General features: G+C 37.6%; 1 protein-coding gene across 24 annotated transcripts in view; it reads left to right on the top strand.

The window, feature by feature from the left end:
- The window catches only part of HMCN1 (hemicentin 1), a 703,321-nt gene that overhangs the window by 678,870 nt on the left and 1,871 nt on the right, over positions 1-22,580 (top strand). For 23 of the 24 annotated variants that reach the window (XM_053209695.1, XM_053209701.1, XM_053209691.1 and 20 more), the window contains 8 exons: positions 514-633; positions 1,794-1,928; positions 4,375-4,488; positions 4,988-5,113; positions 8,182-8,310; positions 10,178-10,528; positions 14,383-14,502; positions 20,911-21,037. In XM_053209695.1, coding sequence (XP_053065670.1) covers positions 514-633; positions 1,794-1,928; positions 4,375-4,488; positions 4,988-5,113; positions 8,182-8,310; positions 10,178-10,528; positions 14,383-14,502; positions 20,911-21,037 — 1,222 coding nt within the window. The remainder of the gene's footprint in view (positions 1-513; positions 634-1,793; positions 1,929-4,374; positions 4,489-4,987; positions 5,114-8,181; positions 8,311-10,177; positions 10,529-14,382; positions 14,503-20,910; positions 21,038-22,580) is intronic. The other variant, XM_027074344.2, reaches the window with a different exon arrangement.

Raw genomic sequence — 22,580 nt, forward strand, 5'->3', positions numbered from 1 at the left:
ACAGTGCCTTTCTTTCACTGGTAGGCAATTTAATGTAGGATAGTGGTAGACAAGTGGTCTTTAGAAACTGTACTGTCCAGGTTCAAATTTCAGCTCTGCCAGTAATGACCTGTGTGACCTTGGGCAATTTATTTAACCTCTTTGTTCCTCAATTTTATCCTGCAAAATGAGGATAGTAATAAAAGCATCTGTCTCCTAGGCATGTTGTGAGGAATGCGTTAAGGTAGGTAAAAAAGCATTTAGATCCCAGGATATAGTCATTATATCTTAGCTATCATCCCTGTTGTTTTAGAATTAATCTAAACATCTTCACTATCAAAGATTATTTGGGGACCCAAAATTAATTTATTTCATGCTTCTATTCTGCGGCACCTAGAGCATTTTCTGTTAGGTTTGATTCAACTCACTGTGCTCTGTAAGCAACTATTTTACAAACTACCTTCATGGACTTTACTAACTTCTAGTAAGTAGGGGGTTTACAGACCAATCGGGCCTTTTTGTTCCTTATTTCAGATGAAGATGAATGTGCGGCCGGGAATCCCTGCTCCCATATCTGCCACAACACCGTGGGAACCTATCATTGCTCCTGCTCAAAAGGCCTCACCATAGCTGCCGACGGAAGGACTTGTCAAGGTATTCACAAAGCTAAGCCTAATAGATACAGCCAAGCATGGTCACAGAAAGCTCTGACCTAGGAAAAGTGTGGCAGGCCAGTGTTCTTTCCTACTCTTTCCTCCTCCATGTTGGCAATAAACACAGAAGATCTTCTCTCAGGTTGAGAGAGGAACAGACAGAATACTGCTCACACACTGCCTTCATGTGGGGCACTGTACAAGCAGGGAAGCCGGTAGTAACTCACTTAATCCCCACAACACCTTGTGGAGATACTCATTTTACAATGATGAAACTAAGAAATAAAGAAGTTACATAAGGAATTTAAGTAAATTGCACAATCCTAGTAGCACGTTAAGAACATTGAAAAAAAAACTTTCTTTTTCAGTATTGTTGACACACAGTGTTACATTATCTACAGGTATATAACTTAGCGATTTGACAAATTTATACACTGTGCTATGTTCACCACAAGTATAGCTAGCATCTGTCCCAGTGCATCACTATTGCAATATCATCGATTGTGTTTCTCATGCTGTGCCTTTTAGTCCCATGACTTATCCTGTAACTGAAAGCCTGTATCTCCCACTCCCCTTCACCCATTTTGCCCATCCCCTCACCCCAGAAAGTACTTTTCTATCAGACTCTAAATATACGTCAAAGTTAGAATTGTATAAGAAGCTTATTTATAAATAAAATTTTAAATGATGAAAAGAGAAAAGGATTACTCCCTTTATGTCCAAGGAGACACCCTTCTAAATGCCAAAGAGAGAGAAAGGGTGTAGGATGGGATAAAAATAACTTTTATGGAAATGTCCGGTGTGGATTGAGCACCTATATACATTATTTCCTTTAATTTTCAAAGCAACACTGACAGACAGATATTATCCTCATTTTATAAATGAGAAAACTGAAATATCAGAAAGGAGAAGTAATGTTTTTAAAGCCACCTAATTTGTCAGTGGTCTAATGGATGAGTTAGTCTGCAAAGATATCACACTAAACTCCTATGAACTCATCATCAATTTAATCCACCTGAAAGGACTCAACCAAATTATTCAGCATTCTTGCTCTGGTACATTTTCAAGTATCATTTATGGCTTTTCTTAACCCCATTTTATATAGGTTTTCGGGTTGGTTTTCTTCAACTCATCTTAGTTGAATGACTCACTTCATTGCAGATATCGATGAGTGTGCTTTAGGTGGACATGCCTGCCATGCTGGTCAGGACTGTGACAATACCATTGGATCCTATCGCTGTGTGGTCCGTTGTGGAATTGGCTTTCGAAGAACTTCTGATGGGCTGAGTTGCCAAGGTATAAAAATGGAATCCCTTGCTTTATCTTCATTATACTAAGAATTAAGACTCTCTGCCTTTTGAATCATTTAAAGGATACTCTGCTTTATAGATTGTGCTTCTTGATAAGATTTTAGATGTAATATTCCATGGCTATTTTAAATATTTGTAGCACAATAGTTTTGAATAATAACATTTGCCTATTATATTTGAGAGAAGAGATTATATAGCATGATCTAAGAGGCTCTATTTCATAAGACCCCACCACATAAGACTATCAGATATTTATTGCAGGATGTTTTTAATAGACTTTATTTTTTAGAGAAGTTTTAGATTTACAGAAAAATGGAGTGGAAGGTAGATTTCGCATATACTCCCCACCCCAACTCATGCATAGCACCCCCCACTATCAACATCCTGCCCTAGAGTAGCAAAATTTTTACCAAGGATGAACCCACATCAACACATCATTATGACCCAAGTTCTTTATTTACATTAGGATTCACTCTTGGTGTTGTATACTCTATGGATTTTGACAAATAATAACATGTATCCTGTATCATAGTATCATAAGGAATAGTTTGCCCTAAAAATCCTCAATGCTTTGCCTATTCATCCCTCACTTCCCCCCAAGCCTCTGGCAAGCCACTGATCTTTTTATTATCTCCACAGTATTATGTTTTCCAGAATGTCATATGGTTGGAATCACATAGCATATAGCCTTTCCAAATTAACCTTTTTCACTTAATAATATGCATTTTAGTTTTCTTTATGTCTTTTCATGAGTTGATAGTTCTTTTCTTTTTAGTGTTGAATAATATGCCATTTTATTAATGTACTATAGTTTATTTATCCATTCAGCTACTGAAGGACATCCTGGTGCTTCCAAGGTTTAACAATTATGAATAAAGCTGCTGTCAGGGTCTTTTCATAGAGACAGAAATAGCGGATACAAAACTGAATGCCTAACAATACTACAAAAGTGATTGAATTATGGTATGTCCATACCAGGAACCATTGTACGGCCATTATAGAGTGGAATGCAGTTCAACTATTAGGCTTAGAGGAATTTTCATGAGGTATTGTCGAGTGAAAACACCAAGATGTAGAAAACTACACATAACTTGTGTAGAAATGAAGCAATAACCAAAGATAAAGGAAATGGATTTATATTTTTAGAGTTATGCATTTGTACATACAAGAGACATGTTATTATTTATACTAGATTGTTAATGCAGGTTGACTTTGGTAGACAAGGAAGGTAAAAAAGATAAAGGAAGCCAAGCAGAAAAAAGAAGAAAAAAACTATACTAAGAAAGCATTTTTAAAGTATATGATGACTTTGTGCATTTATAGTAACATGCAGATTTTGAAAGATTAAAAGAGCTCATACACCTGAAACTAATATTACACAATATGTTAAGTAACTAAAACTTAAAAACTTTAAGAAGAAAAGAAATTTCAAAATAAAAAATATAAATAAAAGAGTTCAAATGGAAGACAAGTACAAAATAAAACATAGGCAATCTTGAGTTTGGGAATGTAAGGTGGGGATATGAAAAGCCTAAGTATGGTGATTGTTCCTTTGAAGGGTTTGGGATAGAAAAACAGAGAAGTAGAAAGAAACTGAGATGCAGACAGACCTGAGAGAGGGATTATGGTAGGAGAGACTGGGTTATGTCCATAGGGGTATGGGAAAGATGACAGTAAGGAGGAAGAACTTTAAAAATGCACACAAGGAGGGAATGATGGATGGACCACAATCCTCATCTTGGTGAGGACGGAGGAGATGGCCTCAGAGCTCGAACACTCAAGCAGAGAAACTTTTCTTACATGGGAGAAGAGGTCTCTTTTCCTCTGGGACTAGAAGGAAGGAGAGGGGAAAAGGTACATAAAACAGGCAAATGCACACAAATTTGGGGGATTTGTGCCTGCACATTTTTTTTTTATTCTACTATGCCCCAGATGGCATTTGGGAAGATTAATTTGGTGATGACTGTGGACACTGACAAATGCCAAAGTTGCTGCTTTTAGTGGTAAAGACCTGCATTGGGCTGACAGCAGCAAATCTGGGGAAGGAAAGTCAATTGCAAAAGATACTGCAGGAGACTTTGACTCCCCCCCCATCTTCAGTGTTCTAGTCTGTCAGCAACATTCCTAGAAACAGAAATGGGAGCCATCTGGTAAAATAAAGTAAGGAAGTGTTGCATCCACATAGTTTGGGGTCACTAGCAAATATCTACCTTTGAGGAGTATTGAGAGATATGTTCTCCAGCAGTTAATCCCGTCAATTATCTAGCAGATCATATGAGAGCAATTGTATTAGATTTGAGAGCAATTGTATTGGATTTGTTTCAGGGAAGATCTTAAACATGATAATGATATCATTAAAATGTTTAACATTTGAAATAAATTAACCCAAGTTTCCTAATAGCATATAATGAAAGTTTTGTTTTATTTAACAGATATTAATGAATGTCAAGAATCCAGCCCCTGTCACCACCGCTGTTTCAATGCCATTGGAAGTTTTCACTGTGGATGTGAACCTGGGTATCAGCTCAAAGGCAGAAAATGTATAGGTAAGAAAAGGGCTTTAAATTCAAAGCAATGACATCTTTGTAATTTCTAAAGATATCTGATCTAATCCCTTTGCTGTGTCCTGGGCTGAATTCATACGTAAGATACCTGCATCCATCATGTACGCAACGCATGCATAAACAAAATGAAAGCAAATGCTATTTTTTACAGGTTTCATTTTCTGGCTACATAACCATTTTTTAACAGTTCCCTATTGTGTTTACTAATTTTTTTCACAGAAGCATAATATTTATGGTTACATACATAAAGATATTTATTTGTTTTTCTAAAAGGAGGAACTCATTGGTATGGCTACTAGCTATGTGAATTAATTTTTTTAATCATTCTGTTTTAAAATAGTGTTATTTACCCTCATGGATTTAAACACTTTAATCTTACACAGTGATTATGTAATCAACATCTTTCGCCTTAAAATCCAAAGGTATGATTTCTGTGGAAAAGAAATTTCTCAATCTTCATTACCTTTGTTCTTTTATCAAGATGTGAATGAATGCAGACAAAATGTATGCAGACCAGATCAACACTGCAAGAACACCCGTGGGGGCTATAAGTGCATTGATCTTTGTCCAAACGGAATGACCAAGGCAGAAAATGGAACCTGCATTGGTGAGTGTATGGCTGTTTCGATGACTGAGATATGTTTGCCACTGACCAGCCAAATAAGGCATCCATTTTTTAACTAATGATTAAGTAGGGGTGCCTCGGTGGCTCAGTTGGTTAAGCATCTGACTCTTGGTTTAGGCTCAGGCCATGATATGTCATGATCTCACGATTCGTGAGTTCAAGCCCCGCTTCAGGTTCTTTGCTGACAGCGTGGAGCCTGCTTGGGATCCTCTCTGTCCCTCTCTTTCTGCCCCTCCCTTGCTCATGCTCACTTTTTCTCACAGATTTTTTACTCTCAACTTCTAGTATGGTTGAGCTCTGGGGTCCCAGGCTCATAACTATACCAAGAAACGGAAGCTCCCCATGGAGACTCATTACCATTTTGAGTTCCCATCAATTACACATTTGGCTTACACAGTTTAATAGCCACATAAATTCATATTATCTCACATGTCTACTATGAAATTTAGTATATATGTTTAGAATTTCACAGGTGGTTAAGAAAAGCTTATACAGATTTGTTAAAAGTTCAAAACGTTTTATCTTAGGACTGAATATTCTTCAGTGTCAAGTCAATGACTAGACAATAAAATAAATTATGTTCTCTATTCTTTCTGCCTTAATTTGTAGAACTATAAGCGGCATCACTTACAAAATGAAACATTGTGTTCCTGCTCTCATGTCCTTACAGTCTACTTAATTAGAGTGACCAATTCCACTTTCCTCACCAAAAGAAAAAAAAAATACTACAAGAGGGAATGAAATGCCATAAAAGAGGTACAAATAAAATTGTAGAAGAATAGTTGGAAGAGTGATCATATCTGATATGAGATGTCATGGAAATGATCACATTTAAAGAGAGCCTTGAATGGAATGGTAATAGGTGGAGGTTGTGCAAAAAGGAAAGACAGTCCCTTATGAGGGAGAGAGAGCTGGACTTAAAGTAAACAGTTTAAAAATCATCCTTCCTTCCTATCTGACTTTGCACAAGTCTTAAGATTGCAAAGAAATTTGAGTGTAAGTTTCTCATTTTAAAAGTGAGACTGTAAAAAAATGTTCATGGCTCAGTCAGTTAAGCATCTGACTCTTGGTTTCAGCTCAGGTCATGATCTCACAGTTTCATGGGTTTGGGCCCCATGTCAGGCTCTGCGCTGACAGTGCAGAGCCTGCTTGGGATTCTCTCTCTCCCCCTCTCTCTCTCAAAATAAATAAATAAAACTTAAAAAAAATAAAAGTTCAGGGGCACCTGGTCGGCTTAGTCGATTAAGCGTCCAACTCTTGATTTCAACTCAGGTCATAATCTAATAGTCCTGAGGTGGAGCCCCCATGTGGGGCTCCACACTGGGCATGGAGCCTGCTTAAGATTCTCTCTCCCTTGCCTTCTGCCCCTCCCCCACACGCGTTCTCGCTCTCTCTCTCTCTCTCTCGCAAAAAAAAAAAAAGACTTTAAAAGAATTGTTAAGGGGCACCCAGATATCTCAGTCAGTTAAGCATCTGACTTTGGCTCCAGGTCATTATCTCATGGTTTGTGAGGTCAAGCCCCACATCTGGTTCTCTACTGTCAGTGCAGAACCCTCTTCGGATACCCTGTCCCTCTCTCTCTCTCTCTGCCCCTCACCCGCTCGCACTTGATCTCTCTCTCTCTCTCAAAAATAAATAAACATTTAAAAATAAAATAAATAAAAAGAATTGTTAAAAAAAGTTTTCACTCTGAAATATTTATTTAAAAAGTTACAATATATCCTGATTTTTCTCAAAATAAATGGCTATAGATATAAATGAAGGAATACTGACCACTTGTTACTTGTTGAGGTACATGGGGGCTTAGTATACTTAAAAAAAACTGGGGGTGGGGTTGGGCTATCAGATTTCAAAGACTTTCCAGCAGTATGGATATAGGTAAATATTTTTTAACTCCTAAGAATAGTAGCCAACTCAGAGCATCATGTGCAGTTATGTGTGATTTAAAGTATTTTTAAGAGTATTGACTCTTGGGGTGCCTGGGTGGCTCAGTCGGTTATGTGTCCAACTTCAGCTCAGGTCATGATCTCACAGTTTGTGGGTTCAAGCCCCGCATCAGGCTCTGTGCTGACAGCTCAGAGCCTGGAGCCTGCTTTGGATTCTGTGTCTCCCTCTCTCTCTGCCCCTCCCCAACTCACACTCTCTCTCTCTCTCTCAAAAATAAATAAACATTAAAAAAATTAATAAAAAAAGACTATTGACTCTAATTATGTATAAGAGTAATCTGAGATGAGCTGAGCCAAAAGATCAGAAGATTATTTAAGAACCTACAGCAAAGGGCTGCCTAGGTCAATAAGCATCTGGCTCTTGATTTCAGCTCAGGTCATGATCTCATGGTTTCGTGGGTTTGAGCCCCTTGTCAGGCTCTGCACTGGCAGTGCGGAGCCTGCTTGGGATTCTCTGTCTCCCCCTATCTCTGCCCCTCCCTGACTCACACTGTCTCTGTCTCTCTCAAAATAAATTAATACTTAAAAAAAACAAAGCTACAGCAAAAATATAGCTAAGTGGAAATGGAAATGGAGATTTAAGGGGTTGATTGAAGGAAGTAGAATTACCCAATCTTGGAAACCGAGGGAGTTAGTTATAGATTAGTCTGGTTGACTGAGGAAAGAAGAATGCTGTTATCATAAAGAAGAGAGGAATGATAAGACACTGAGGACGTGTGGAGTTTGAAGTACTGGTAAAGGATGGACATGGAGAGGACCAGCCAGCAGCTAGAAACGTGGGGCTGTAGATAAGAAACAACATAGTACTATTGCTGTAAGTCTACATCCATGAGCTTACTAGAGTCACTAGTATAAATAAGACAGTCAGAGGTGGAGAACATAGAGAGAAAAGGGATAAAAAGCTGAAAGTAAAATTCTTGCCATAGTAGGGAGCAAGAGAAGGAAAAGGAACAACAAGGGGCAGAGTAGAACTTGAATCCCGGTCTCAACTACATGGTGAGAAATGCAACCTTTGATAGTTGTAAAGAATGTTCATTTCAAATATAATGACGTTAGGTTTTGAAAGAGGATATGTTGTTACTTTTTATTGTCTTATGTCTGTAGATATTGATGAATGTAAAGATGGGACCCATCAGTGCAGATATAACCAGATATGTGAGAATACAAGAGGCAGCTATCGCTGTGTGTGTCCCAGAGGTTTCCGGTCTCAAGGAGTTGGGAGACCCTGTATGGGTAAGTTAACAGGAACTCTTACTGAGTAATAAAGCTACTAACAGAATCACTTAGCCTTACCAACTGGATCAGGATCACTCTCTACCCTCAAAAGCTTTCTTGGGACAATTAGAAAATTTGTAAGTTGGTTTAAGTAATTAATAACATTTTTAATTACTTCTTAAAGATTCCATATTGAATGCAATTTACACTGACATTTAAAGTGATAATAATAGCCATTTACAGAGTGCTTACTATATGCTACACGTGTCAGAGTGAGGTTCCTTTGTAGTTACTGCGGCAACTTCACCATGAAGATTGTCTCTCTTTGGTTATCTCTCTATATACATTTTTTGCACAGATACGTTCTATTTGAATATGAAGCGTACTTGAATGCAATATGAAGGTTTAGGCATGAGGAATTAAGATGTGAATATGCAATTTAAGTGAGTTGATAACTATTACTTTACCAGATATTTAGTGCCTACTATGTGCCCCTATGCTAAAAATCTCACTCAGTTCTCCCAGTGGCCTGTTTGTTTCCATCTTAGTTATGATTGAATATAAATAAGGCAGGTAACAGACAATAGAAGATATCTGTAAGAAGGTAACCATATGATTCTTTTTAATTAATGCACTTATAATCAAGAAACTGACCTATGAAATTATGTTCCTCTTGGAATATTTAAGTGCAAAAAAATTGTGTGGGCTTTAACTACTGGCTTCCGGTTTGCCATACTACACTTTTAAAATTGGTTGCCTTGGTTGTCTACGTAACAATTTTTTATAGCAAATTCTCCCATAAAGACTTTGTCCTGTCTTTATGCAGTCACTAGCATAGTACTTTGCACAGAGCAAATGTTGAAAGTAATTCAGTTACTAGAAACGTTTTTAAAATAAATGCTGGTTAATAGCAGAAGTACATAACATATCATTTTAGTCTTCTGTTTAGATATTGTAATTTAACATCTTGGATAGTCATAACAGTGACCTAGCAGAATGAAATATGTTTATTTGTTCATTAATTTGATCTGAAGTTGAATGTCAGGCATTGGACTGGGGAATAAACCAATGAAGAAGGTAGGGCCATTCCCTTAAAGAGTTTAAAAATGGTAATTTTAACTTTTGCCTACTAAAATAATTTTTAAAGTAAAATATACTACTTTTATTCTGCTTATTCGTGTTACTTTCTTTCATGCCACTGTGGTATGAATTAAAGAAGTTGGTTTTGTTCTCTGGTTTTCATTTGCTTTTCCAATTTACAGGAAAAGTTGGGAGGGTTTACTATGTGTTGACCCAAGAATAGGAAGAAAAATAACTTTTTAAAAATTTTTTATGGACTTTGTGAATTTATATCTTATTAAGAAATAATTCTGTCTTAATCTCCTTTTTAAATTTTTATAAAAATGTGCTTGGCTTGATTATTAAATAATATTGATTCAAAAGAAACAAAAGAAAAATGTTAGTAGTTATATCAATATTACCACATCTGAAACTTGTAATTGTATGAAAGATTAAAGAATGTTACAACAAAATGCAAACTAGAAATGTGATTGAGTCCTTTCCTCCACCAACAGAATTAAGATCTGTGTTAACTTTGAACTCTAGTTTTTCTGGAAACACCACATTTTCCCGTATGATCCTTTAGGTTTCTACTGTATATGTGAAGCAATCTTTAGGAAGAGGCTTAGAACCTTTCTGTATATTCCTAAATAAATGATTAACGCTTTCTCTAAAGTTCTCAACAATTGAGAAATTACTATATTTGTAGCTTTGGAGGGTAACGTAATGTCTTCAGTTTGTTTCAGAGACTGATTCTTTATTCCTGTGTTGTGTATGTATATGTGTTTTTTTTTTCTCTTTTTTATGTATCATGGCACACGAGCAGACATTAATGAATGTGAACAAGTGCCTAAGCCTTGTGCATATCAGTGCTCCAACACCCCCGGCAGCTTCAAGTGTATCTGTCCAACAGGTCAACATTTATTAGGGGACGGGAAATCTTGCGCCGGATTGGAGAGGCTGCCTAACTATGGCACCCAATACAATAGCTATAACCTTGCACGGTTCTCCCCTGTGAGAAACAACTATCAACCTCAACAGCATTACAGACAGTACTCACATCTCTACAGCTCCTACTCGGAGTATAGAAACAGCAGAACATCTCTCTCCAGGACTAGAAGGACTATTAGGAAAACTTGTCCTGAAGGCTCTGAGGCGAGCCGTGACACATGTGTAGGTAAATGTCAGCCATATTGCATTTCCTTTCTGTGGGCTCACGTATGGACCAGAGTCTAAGCATATGCACAGCACCTGTGGTATTTTGGGTGCAGTGAACTACATCTGATCTCAAATCTGGGATGACTCAAAGTTCCAACTATTACAACTATTACAAACTTTATTCAAGTAAATGATGCATTTACATGTGTGCATTCTGATAATTGTTTTATATTGGCAGTTTCTCTCTTTTGATCAACTCCTGAAAGTGTTGCTAAATTTAATGCTGTGTAGAAATAAATTTCAGTGACACCTAGAATATATTTTTTAAAAGAGAATATGCATATTGCCACATAATATAATACCATCAGTTTATGGCTATATCTGGTTGATGCCAAAGCAGTGGGTTAAAAGTGAAACTTTCAGCTACTCAGTCAACTGCTCGTTCTATGTGACAACCAACACTGTGTTGACTGTTGTCCCACACCCACCCCCATCCACCCCCGTGGAATTTCTCAGTTTGATTATTTTGTATATATGGAAGTCACTGAAAAGATAATGTGAGCCAGGACAAAATTACGTTGCTTTCATTGCTCTAAAATATGTGCTTTCAATATCTTTATCTAAACTCACAAGTCTACAGTTTAATTTGTTTGCAAAAGTAAAGTGTAATTTCCAACTCAAGAATTGAGACTTTGTTTTCAGTTAATTTGCAAACATTACCATCTGTCATTCATTTAATTCAATTATCTGTGAGTGTCCACAGTTTGCATGCCATTGAACTATGTGCCAAGAGAAATTAGCAAACACAAATTAGCCCCACTATTTGTTAGATGACAAAAGAAAGCTAGGAAGAAAGGGAGGAGGGCGGTAAGAAAGAAATTTTGTTTCAATTTAAAGACCCCACAGGCCAACTTCATTTTCTTGCACTTTTCTTAAGTATTCTACACTTCACTTATTCTCTCCTAAATATACTTTCTGTTACACATTTCTTAAAACATTAAAAAATTGACTTCAATTTTTGCCATTTCTTTTTCTACTCTCCAAGCTCTGTTCCTACATCATTGTCTTCTCAGATGTGCTTTCTCAGTCACTCTTCTGTGGACCCACCTGGACCCTATGACCCTCTTGGATACTTAAACTTTAAACTTTTCTCTTTAAGTCCGGTTTTCTCCAGAACTTTTGTCTAGATGTCCTGATGTATCTGAAAGTTAATATGATGCACATGGAATCTTCTCCCTGTGATCAGTGTCCTAGAAAAAAGTAAAACTAAGGGCAGTGCTAGTGTCTTTTATTCCTTGAACTTCAAACATTAATGCATTCATTACCAATTCTCAACATTTAGTTTATATGCTCAAACACTACGTAATTACGGACCCTGTGGACTCCACAATCCTTGCAAGGATATCAAATACCATTCTCAGCTTGCTCCAAACCATTCTGAGTATTGGTAGTGTTTCATGCCCACAATTTTGACTTGACTCTTTGTTGGTAAGAACTTTTCACCATTTTTTTTGATTGACAGAATTAAAATTTGACATGTTGTCTTTCAAAGTTTCTTCCAAATAGTCATTCCCACTAAAAGGTTTCATCTCCAATTGTCATCCCACTCTCTGACTTCACCTTAGAGAAGCTCTTCTTCTCTTCTACCTTTACCTTCCTGTCCAACACCCTTGTTTATGGCGTGCCACATGAATTAAACTACACTCCCCACACCATACTCCATCTAGTTGATTTCTTTTAAGTCATCTGAAGGTCCCAGTCATTTTAAGAAAGCATCTCTGATTACATCCTCCATTTTTTTCATCATTATCTAAGCCCTGCAGTTTCATAGTAGAGTCTCATAAATGTTTTCTTTCTTTTTTTTCCTTTTTTTAAATGTTTTTATTTATTTTTGAGACAGAGACAGAGCATGAGCAGGGGAGGTGCAGAGAGAGAAGGAGACACAGAATCCAAAGCAGGCTCCAGGCTCTGAGCTGGCAGCACAGAGCCCGACACGGGGCTCAACTCACGGACTGTGAGATCATGACCTGAGCTGAAGTCAGACGCTTAACCGACTGAGCCACCCAGGCGCCCCTCATAAATGTTTTCTGTGTCTTTGTGTTTATATTACACTAATATTATATTTATAAGAATTATCTTCCCCAAACCATTGGCTGTTTGAGGCAGCTACTATTTCAGAGAACCATTCATGGAGAATTTGAAGTAAACTTCCAAAACTCATCAATTACTGGATGTTTAAGTTTTGTTTTGGGGCAGTTAATAGACATTTAGAACTATTTCTTAAAATAGGATGAGTATTTTATAGTGTTCATACTAATAAAGAAATTTACGCTAAGATTGCAGACAGCTTTGGAATTATGTTACGAGCAAGTTGCAATTAACACCAAATGCCTTTAATTAACCATCTGGGATATGTCTATCTTACAGAAGATTCAAATTAACACTATGCAGTCTTGTTTGACTTGGGCTAAAAGTTAGCTTTTTGAGGGAATGATTCCAAAGCTTAACAGGAGAAATGAACACTGCGCTGCCTCTGAATGCAGAAATTACACTTGGGGCCACTTTAAAATTCATACTCTGGCAAGAGCGATATTGACTTCTTGGATTTCCTCATCGTTTACATTTCTGTGATTATTTTAGGTTGAAGCAGATTATAAAGGGAAAAAGTAAAAATAACTCACACAAGTTGTGGAATAAATGCTTTGGTTAACTAAAATGGGGCAAAACCATTAACAACTATTTGATGAGTGTTTATCGTTAACAGATTTTGAATCATTGCAGTTACATTGTGAGCATATGTGAAACATGTACAATGAACACATCCCTTTGCTCTGTGTCACCTCCCAGTTTTCATCTCCTCTTTACTTCCACCCGACAGCACTCCTGCTGCCATTTCACATCATGTTCTCTCTTCATTCTTCCACTGGTTGGTGCAACTATGAACAAATTCTAACATTAAGCAAAACACAGTTGCGATAAGGAATCTGAGGCCTCCCAAATCACATCTCCTATCCTGAAAGCAAATAGCAATTAATTTTTATCACCCATTCTCACTCTCCTTTTTATTGCTGCTTTCTTGGCTTTGTTTAATAATAGCAGATAAATAGTTGTTTAATATAAAATGCTTTCCCTTTATTGTGGTATATGAACCTTCCAACAAATCTGCATCAGTGATTACTTTTGACAAAAGAATTGACTGAAGTTTTGAGGAGTAAAGTGGGCTCAAGGTGTCATAGCAACTATAGATATGTAGTTGCCATTAGTACTTTATAATTGCATGAAGTGTGATGAATATGCTTATCACAAAATTAAAAACACTTCCACTTGCTATCTCTATACGGGAAAGTGACGCATGGATGTTGGGGGCAGGTGCGGGGAGAGACAGGAGACTAAAGTTTAAATAAAAACAAACATTCCTTGTTCTAGTTAACACCAATAGAAAATTCGTCTTTTAAGTAAACCCTAGTATAAAGGGTATAAAGGATATACTTTATGTACTTTATAAAGAGTATGAAGGGTATAAAGACCTAGTATAAAGTCAAGACTTTAGTACTTTGGTGGTTTAGGATCTTGTACAAATCTGTTTCATCTGCCATTCCTAATATAGAAATATAGAAATTGGCCAGTTTGGGGCTTCAGCTCATATATACTTACACACAGAAGAGATGTTCATATTTTATGAAATAGTACAATTGATATTGGACTCCATTAAAAACAGATCCTGATATAAAACAGCTCTGAGCATGTTAAATCCCATGAGTTGTAAAAAATAGAAGTTTTTCTATTGTATATCCACAACTTGTGTATAATTGGTTCTGTCAAGTTTCTGCCTTTGTTTTGCATGGTTGTACACCCTGCTTTCTTTCTGCGTAGATATTGATGAATGTGAAAACCGAGACACTTGCCAGCACGAATGTAAAAATACCTTTGGAAGCTATCAGTGTATCTGTCCACCTGGCTATCAGCTTACGCTCAATGGAAAGACCTGTCAAGGTAAGAAAAAGTTGGGCTGTTCATTGCTGCGACTTGACTTAGAGCCGGTGTAGGAGAGTGTGAGAAAATAATGTTTTCTTTCTTTTTTTTTTTAAATATTCTCCTAGTTGCTTCCTCTTCCTTCTCATTCCCCTTGGTCATATTTATTTTTAAACATTGCCTTTGCAAGTAGGAGAACCAGTAAGAGAGCAAGTAGGCAAAGGAAAATTGTTGAGAATCAGTACTGGTTCAGTCTTATAGAAGGAGCAAGAATGCCTAAACCAGTTCATGTTATATATTTTTAAAAATAAGTGGAAATAAACCTCTTCAAATGTCTTTTCAAAGTTCAGCCAAGATGGAAGAGGAAATAGGAACAGACCTTGGTAAATTTTACTCCAGTATTAGGCACTATTTTATTTTTTGTCTTGGCAAACAGTGGGTGGTCAACTAAGCAATCTATTCTTTGAGTCTACAAATGATGTGGCACAATCATGAACTGGCAGTGCAGAATGCAAAAGGTGCATCTGCAAATGAATAAAATAATCTCTTCCCTTTAATATCTTAGTCCAATGGAAACAGACATGTTAATAAAAACATAATATACAGGGTTATAGGTACTATAACGGAGTTTGGGACAATGTGTAGTGATGGTAGAAAGGAAAAAAAAACTATCAATCTCAATATTACCCTCTTTACACAAAAATATGTAAAGCATTTTGCTTTAATGAGATATATTATGTTGCAATGCAAACTTAGATCAAAAAGAAATAAGAACCTACGTCAAGAAACCCCCTCAATTTTGTGGACAAAATCAGAAGTAGTATATAGGTCTTAACAAGCCTCTGAATTATATTAATTTCTGTTACATACAAACTGTATCCTTTGCTAAAGTACAACAAATAAAATCTCCAAAGGAGTGCTTATCAGTACCAGTCAAATTTAGATTACATTTTCCCTCTGTGTGAGATTCACAAGACTTGCTAGGATTTCAAGTCACGGAAAGTGTGTTCCAGGAAACAAGAGCTGGATGTATGATGGGGCCACCTCAGTTCCATGAGCTCTAACCCCTCCCTCACCCATTCACCCATTCCCTCCCTGATATCCCCCACTGGATCATGTAGACTGGAAAAGGAAAGTGAACACCATAATAACCTTCGCTCCCAGCCAGCTGTCACAAACATTTATTTAAAACCCTATGCAGAACTTTCTACTGAGGTTTCAAGTACGAGAATAATATATTACATTATAGCCATGTTTTTCCAAAGTATTAACTCATTTTAACCAACAGTACAGATATGTCAAGGGCAATAATTTGTACCCATTCCTCAGATAATAAATTCTCAGAGTGATTACATGAGCATTAATATCCTAGAATAATCAAGAACAAGGGTAGGACTTGATCACAGATCTCATAATGTCTAGAATGGGCCTTTGTCTCTCCTATGATGCTTTGAATACCAGGGTCATTGTACTGTAGCATCAGGGTAAGGTGAGAGCATTTACAACTGTCCGTGTTTTATAACCCTCCCCAGGTTGTCACCCCAAGAACCCTCTGAAGAAGTGGCAATGCCCAACATTAACACTGCACTTCCTGTGAGTGTGCCAGGCACCGAGGAAGGAAGCAGAGTAGATACAAAAGCATTTGGAATAGCCAACCAAATTACAAAACCTGTTAGCCAGATTTTTAAGTGTTATATTGTATCATATTCTCTTGAGAGAATTTTTCTTTTTTTCTAAATTATGGCAGTTTGTTCTTTAAATGCCCTCACCACTCATTCAGTTCAAAACATTTTTCAACTTTCAGTTGTGCTTCAGAGAGTGGAAAATAATGGGAACAAATCAGAAACAGGTGTCACTTGAAATGTTTGTGATTTAAATGGGTTACATATTTTTGTGGTTTTAAAAAAGACTTGAGAGAAAACAATTACATCTTTTAAAGCAGTCTTTAATCTGAAGAATAACTTAGAGTCTTGTTATAGCTTTAGAAAGTGTTTCAGGCATTTATGAGAGAAAAAAGGTTGGTAGTCACATGTGCATTCTTGAAGCTTTATACATTAGTGATAAAACTGTGAGTGATAAAAAGGAAATTAAAGTGAATCTGACATTACACAAGGACAGAGACGCTAGTCAAAAGTGGAAGTCACCAGACTACAAAATGAAAAACAAAAAACATGACTGATTATGATTTGCCCAAGAAGCAGAGAGGAGAAACTAAAAGATCTTTCTGCTAATTTTAAGCCCCACTAATCTAATTTTAAACGTTTAGAAACACTTTATTGGCATTGCATTTGAAATTAGTGTTCTAATTTATCCAAGTTTTTTTTTAATTTTTTTAATGTTTATTTACTTTTGAGAGAGAGACAGAGTGTGAGTGAGGGAGGAGCAGAGAGAGAGGGAGACTCAGAATCTGAAGCAGGCTCCAGGCCCTGAGCTGTCAGCAGAGAGCCCGATGCGGGGCTTGAACTCATGACCCCGCGAGATCATGACCTGAGCTAAAGTCAGATGCTTACTGAATGAGCCACCCAGGCGCCCCTAATTTATCTGTTTTTAAAAAGGAATCCGCAATATTATCAAGAATCTAAATTATTCTTTCTATAAGACAAATGTTTCAAGTATGTTTATCTTAAATTATTGTTTGATGTATCCAGAAGCACTTGGTTAAATGCATTCATATGTCCTAAAGCTATTAATATTAAAGTTTTTCAGTTCATCTTGTATTCTTTTCTTGTAGAATATTTATGTTATAAAATCCCTATCCTTTAATTTCTATCATAGTAATTTTCGTGTAATATTTAATAAAAACCAGACATCATCACATTGTCAGCTAACAGAAGACAGCACGATTTCTCCATCTTTTCTGGCTTCTCTTTTTAAGACCAGGCAGTAGAATAAATGAACAGAGCAAGCAGAGTGAATGCCTGCAGGGTGTTTAAGCCTGAGGAGATGGTTGTAGACAAAAGACAAAGAAAAGCCACCTGCCCAGAAGCCAAAATACTAAAGAAAGCTTGTCAATGGGAAGTGTGCACTCTGGAGCTAAGGGTGAACACTTTGAATATTAGATTTTGTTTATTTTTATAAATTCACATTCAGCCATTGGAAATCTGTGATAAGATAACTGCTCTTATTATGCATATAGACATGTAACCAGATTCTGGACTCCAGGCTGCCATTTCCATGGGCCCCTGTAGCCCACTGGCCTCCATATGTCTGTAAGAATTCACCATAAAAATTAGAGCTAAAATTAAATTTGGTGGTTGAGTGTGAAGTGAATGTTTTTTGTGAGAAAAAAGAAGATAAGGCTAATTGAATTTCTTTCACATTTTCCTAAAGGGCCTTTTACTTCATTCTTAGATAATCTCATTTTGCCAAGGAGGTAACACCCTTCTGATAGATAAAATCATAATTAGAAATTGGTTCAGAGACAATAGGCAAGATTTCAGTGTAATAAAAATTTGTTTCATTCTGCCTTCTATTCCTGTAGGAAAACTAGTCCTAGAAAGCACATTATGTTTAATATCAGCACATCTAAGTAACTACAATGTCAAGTAAGTGATTTACTCCATATCACTATAGCTCAACATCTTTTTACTTTGTGAAAACTATTAGCAAGTTTAAAGGAAATAATTATACTGTCATTTCCTATAAAACAGAATATACTTGAAACCAAATCTAAAGTGCTCATTTTTGAGACAGAAATACAAATAGTTAATAATTCAGAAATAAAATTTAACATTTATTGTCCATGGTTAAAATACTATCTCTTGGGGTGCCTGGGTGGCTCAGTCGGTTAAGCCTCCGACTTCGGCTCAGGTCACGATCTCGCGGTATGTGGGTTCGAGCCCCGTGTCGGGCTCTGTGCTGACTGCTCAGAGCCCGGAGCCTGTTTCAGATTCTGTGTCCCCTCTCTCTCTGACCCTCCCCCATTCATGCTCTGTCTCTCTCTGTCTCAAAAAAAAAATTTAAAAAAAATAATAATAAAATACTATGTCTTAGAATTTCTTCTCTCCTTTCTCTTTTTTTATAGCAGTATTTCAAGTTATTTGAGGGTTCACAAAAGAACTTACAACTTTAAGCCAAGTCCCACATACATACCATTATGCAGATACCAAGTCACTTACTACCATGAAATGATATAATAGTTTCACGTGCACATTGGTGTTGGCACCAATTCCATGATAGAAGTGGTTTTAACCTTTAGGTCCTACCTCTGCAGAGAACTGATTTGGTTCCAATTAATTGTAATTGTTTCCTCTGTACATCAAGATCTATGTTTATTCAAATACTAAATAAGGAGGCGTGTTCCAGGTGCCTATATACAGCCAATTGACTTAAGACTTTATCTAAAATAAGTAGTCTTCAAATTTTTTGCTTGCCTGCTGCAAAAAGAAATCTGAAAACCTTATACGTGTGTCATTCATAATTTTTAAAACTGACCTCTAAAGTTTCATATCATATTTAAATTGTTATAAAGGGTGTGAATTCTGGCTTTGTTGTTTGATGTACATGTGCCTTAAATATATTTTCCTCAGTACTTTGGAGCTGTTGATTTAACCCAGTTAATGGGGAATGACCACTATATAATTTAGAAGTCTATAGTCATTGTTAAACCAACCAACTTGACTGTCAGAAAAAATCTAAGGTCATTTTTGCTGTTCAAGTAAAAGTGTTAAGTAGGTGTTCCCATGACAACCAGCTCACTTCTGAAATCTGACTTAAAATAGAGAGCTAAGACCATTGGTTTATAGCAATGGTGAAATAAGGCCTGCCACCATCAATATGAATAACCAGTTTTTCTCACCCTGAATATGTGCTTTGAATCATCTTACACTTGGGTATCATAAAAAAACTAAGGATTAGTGAAAACCTTTCTTTTGTAAAGCAGAAGAAGGATATAAAATGGGAATGGGGACAGGAGAACTCCAGGCCACAGGAAGTTCTTGGGCAGAGTGCTTTTAGGAAAGAGAACATAAGGGAAATGTGTTTCTGGATGGAAACTGATTCCCCGAAGTATTTGCCTGCTGTCCCGCTGCTGAAGAGCTTCCACCCACCACCAGGGGAATGCAGGTACCACAGCTGGAGACGAGTGCCCTAAAATATGTTTCTTAACTTGAGGACCTCAAAATCCCTAAAAAACTTTGTAGAACTCTATGGACGCTCCTTCCAGAAAATCCATCAATCTCAATGTTGCACTCACTGTCTGTCTGACTCTGTCCATCTGTCTGTTTCTCTCTCACACAGATACACACACTCACACAGGCACACACAAAAAGATTTTCATTCATAAATCCCCTGATGCTTGAATATGGACCCTAAGTTAAAAATCATGGCTCAAAAACATTTATTTTCAGAAAGCTCAAAAAATGTTCCCTTTAGCTCCATCTTGATTTTTTTTTTTTTTAATTTTTTAATGTTTAGTTTTGAGAGAGAGAGAGAGAAAGACAGAGCATGAGCAGGGGAGAGCAGACTGAGAGGGAAACACAGAATCTGAAGCAGGCTGGAGGCTCTGAGTGGCCTGCATGGAGCCTGACGTGGGGCTCAAACTCACAAACCATGAGATCATGACCTGAGCCAAAGTCGGATGCTTAACCAACTAAGCCACCCAGGCACCCCTTGATCTCTCTTAATTATAGTGATTTAAGGGTTTTTATTTACCAACTTGGTATAGAAAGCAACAAAATAAACAGCATTTCGTTTGCATGTTTTCCCATTACCCTAGGGAGAGCTATTACCATAGAGAGTGCACCCCACCCCCATAACACCTGAGGATGGATTCTCCACAGTTCAGATTTGATTAAACTTGGATTATGGTTCTTGGGTCATTCATTTGATCCTGGTTTTGGTTTTTTTTTCTAAATTCTCTCTCTCTCCACAAGATCTGACTAACCTCTACAATCTCCCCTGAATTTATCACTTGACTACTTTAATATCCACTACCCTACCTCCCACTCGATATTTTGAACTTCTAAAACAAAATACCAGGAAGGATCACTCACATTATAAAGAGATTCTTCACTTCACAGGAAGGTTCACAAGTGTCCTTTAAATTTTTAGCTTGTTTTTCATGAATTTAAAGTATTAGTTGCTTTAAAAAACTCAAATGCAGTCTGTTTCCCAAATGATAGCTTAATAGCTTCCCTTCTACTTTTATAGCTTTTATTTTTCAACGGCCTTTCACATATGTTACAAAAAATATGTATGTCCCCAAAGCAGTATGGGTAATAGCACAGCCAGTATCAGGATTCTCCACTTTATGGTTGAAAAAGCCTAGGTATTCCCCACTATGTGGTTGAAAAAACTTAGGGATGAATTCATTCATGGGGAGAAGGAGGTTAGCCCTCACCATTTCGGTCACATAGCCACAACCCCTGCTCTGATGGCCAGCTCTGACCCAAGTTACTGATGCTGTGTGTTCCTTGTGATGTTTGCTAGATGTTGATGAGTGTCTGGAGCAGAGTGTGCGCTGTGGGCCAAATCGCATGTGCTTCAACATGAGAGGAAGCTACCAGTGCATCGATACCCCCTGTCCACCCAACTACCAACGGGATCCTGTTTCAGGGTACGTCTTGCCTCCTCTTCACAGAAATACTTTTCTTTTAAGTTTGTTTACTTACTTTGAGAGAGAGAACACAAGCCGGAGAGGAACAGAGAGAGAGGGAGAGAGAGAGAATCTCAAGCAGGCTCTGCACTGTCAGCGCAGAGCCCAAAGCGGGGCTCGAACTCACAAACCGTGAGATCATGACCTGAGCCGAAATCAAGAGTCGGACGCTCAACTGACTGATCCACCCAGACTCCCCAGTCTCAGGAATACTTTTGAAAAGCTTTCTCTCCTCAACCAACAAGCCCTGTCTGTAGGCATATGTAATTCACACCAAGTCAATAAGCCCAAGGGTATATGGAGTTACAGTGAATGGGTATGAAATGAGCTCATCCTGCAGCAGCCACTGTAGCCTAAACTATCACTTTTGTCTGCCAAGGTTTTCCCGGACTGTCTCCACAGTATGTAATCCGCCATGCCACATCTAGAATTCTGCCTCAGCAGTGAGAGTTTTATGGGGTGATGGAACCTGACTTTGAAATTTTCTAGTTTCCATTCGTGTTGCCTCAGGGTTTTAAGGGCTCTCAGCACTTAAAGCATTCCAAGAAGTACCTTGGCTGTAATTATGTTGACTCACTGTGACTCCATGAGAGAATGGTGATGAGCAAGGATGAGTCAATAGTCTGCCCATTCATATATTGTCTTGCTTACATTTCCTGCTGTCTGAAACAGTATCTTTTCTGAGTTCCAAAAAAACTACTCTTCTGTTTTCTCCCACCTTTTACAGAAATGTCATACTCTGTTCAGGTACCAAGTCAATGGGGTGCTTGAAAACAGAGGTAGTGGTAGTCATGAATAAGACCCATTAAGAAGGCGGTTCTGAAGCCAAATGCTGGTTGGAGCTCACACTTTGTTTTTCCTCTCAACAGTGACTACCAAGTTACTGTAACAGGACCAAGTGTGGACTGCCCACAATCCACTGAAAACCTATTCATAATTGTTTGGGGGGGGGGGTGAGGAATAGGAAAGTGAGGGAGAAAATTAAAAATATTGACTTGGGAAACATCTAAAAATACTATGACTGAAGAATCCGTATCTTCAGAAAATAGTCCTTTGTGCATTGTTTTTAAATTTTACTCTCGGGGCGCCTGGGTGGCTCAGTCGGTTGAGCGGCTGACTTCGGCTCAGGTCACGATCCTGCGGTCCGTGAGTTCGAGCCCCGCATCGGGCTCTGAGTTGACAGCTCAGAGCCTGGAGCCTGTTTCAGATTCTGTGTCTCCCTCTCTCTGACCCTCCCCCGTTCATGCTCTGTCTCTCTCTGTCTCAAAAATAAATAAACGTTAAAAAAAAAAAATTAAAAAAAAAATTTTACTCTCCATTACCAGTGATTTCTGGCAGACAACTTATAAGTCATGATGCCTCAAAAACAGCCAGTGTGGGCTCTGAAAAAGAAAACGTAGTATTTGTAATCTAAAATAATGTGGAAAACAAATACAAAAGGAAGCGCTTCCCCCCCACCACAAATCTTAGTTGACCTTTCATTATTTTTAAAAAAATAAACCAA

This window comes from Acinonyx jubatus, chromosome E4 (assembly GCF_027475565.1).
Source record: "Acinonyx jubatus isolate Ajub_Pintada_27869175 chromosome E4, VMU_Ajub_asm_v1.0, whole genome shotgun sequence".
NCBI classification, from domain to species: Eukaryota; Metazoa; Chordata; class Mammalia; order Carnivora; family Felidae; genus Acinonyx; species Acinonyx jubatus.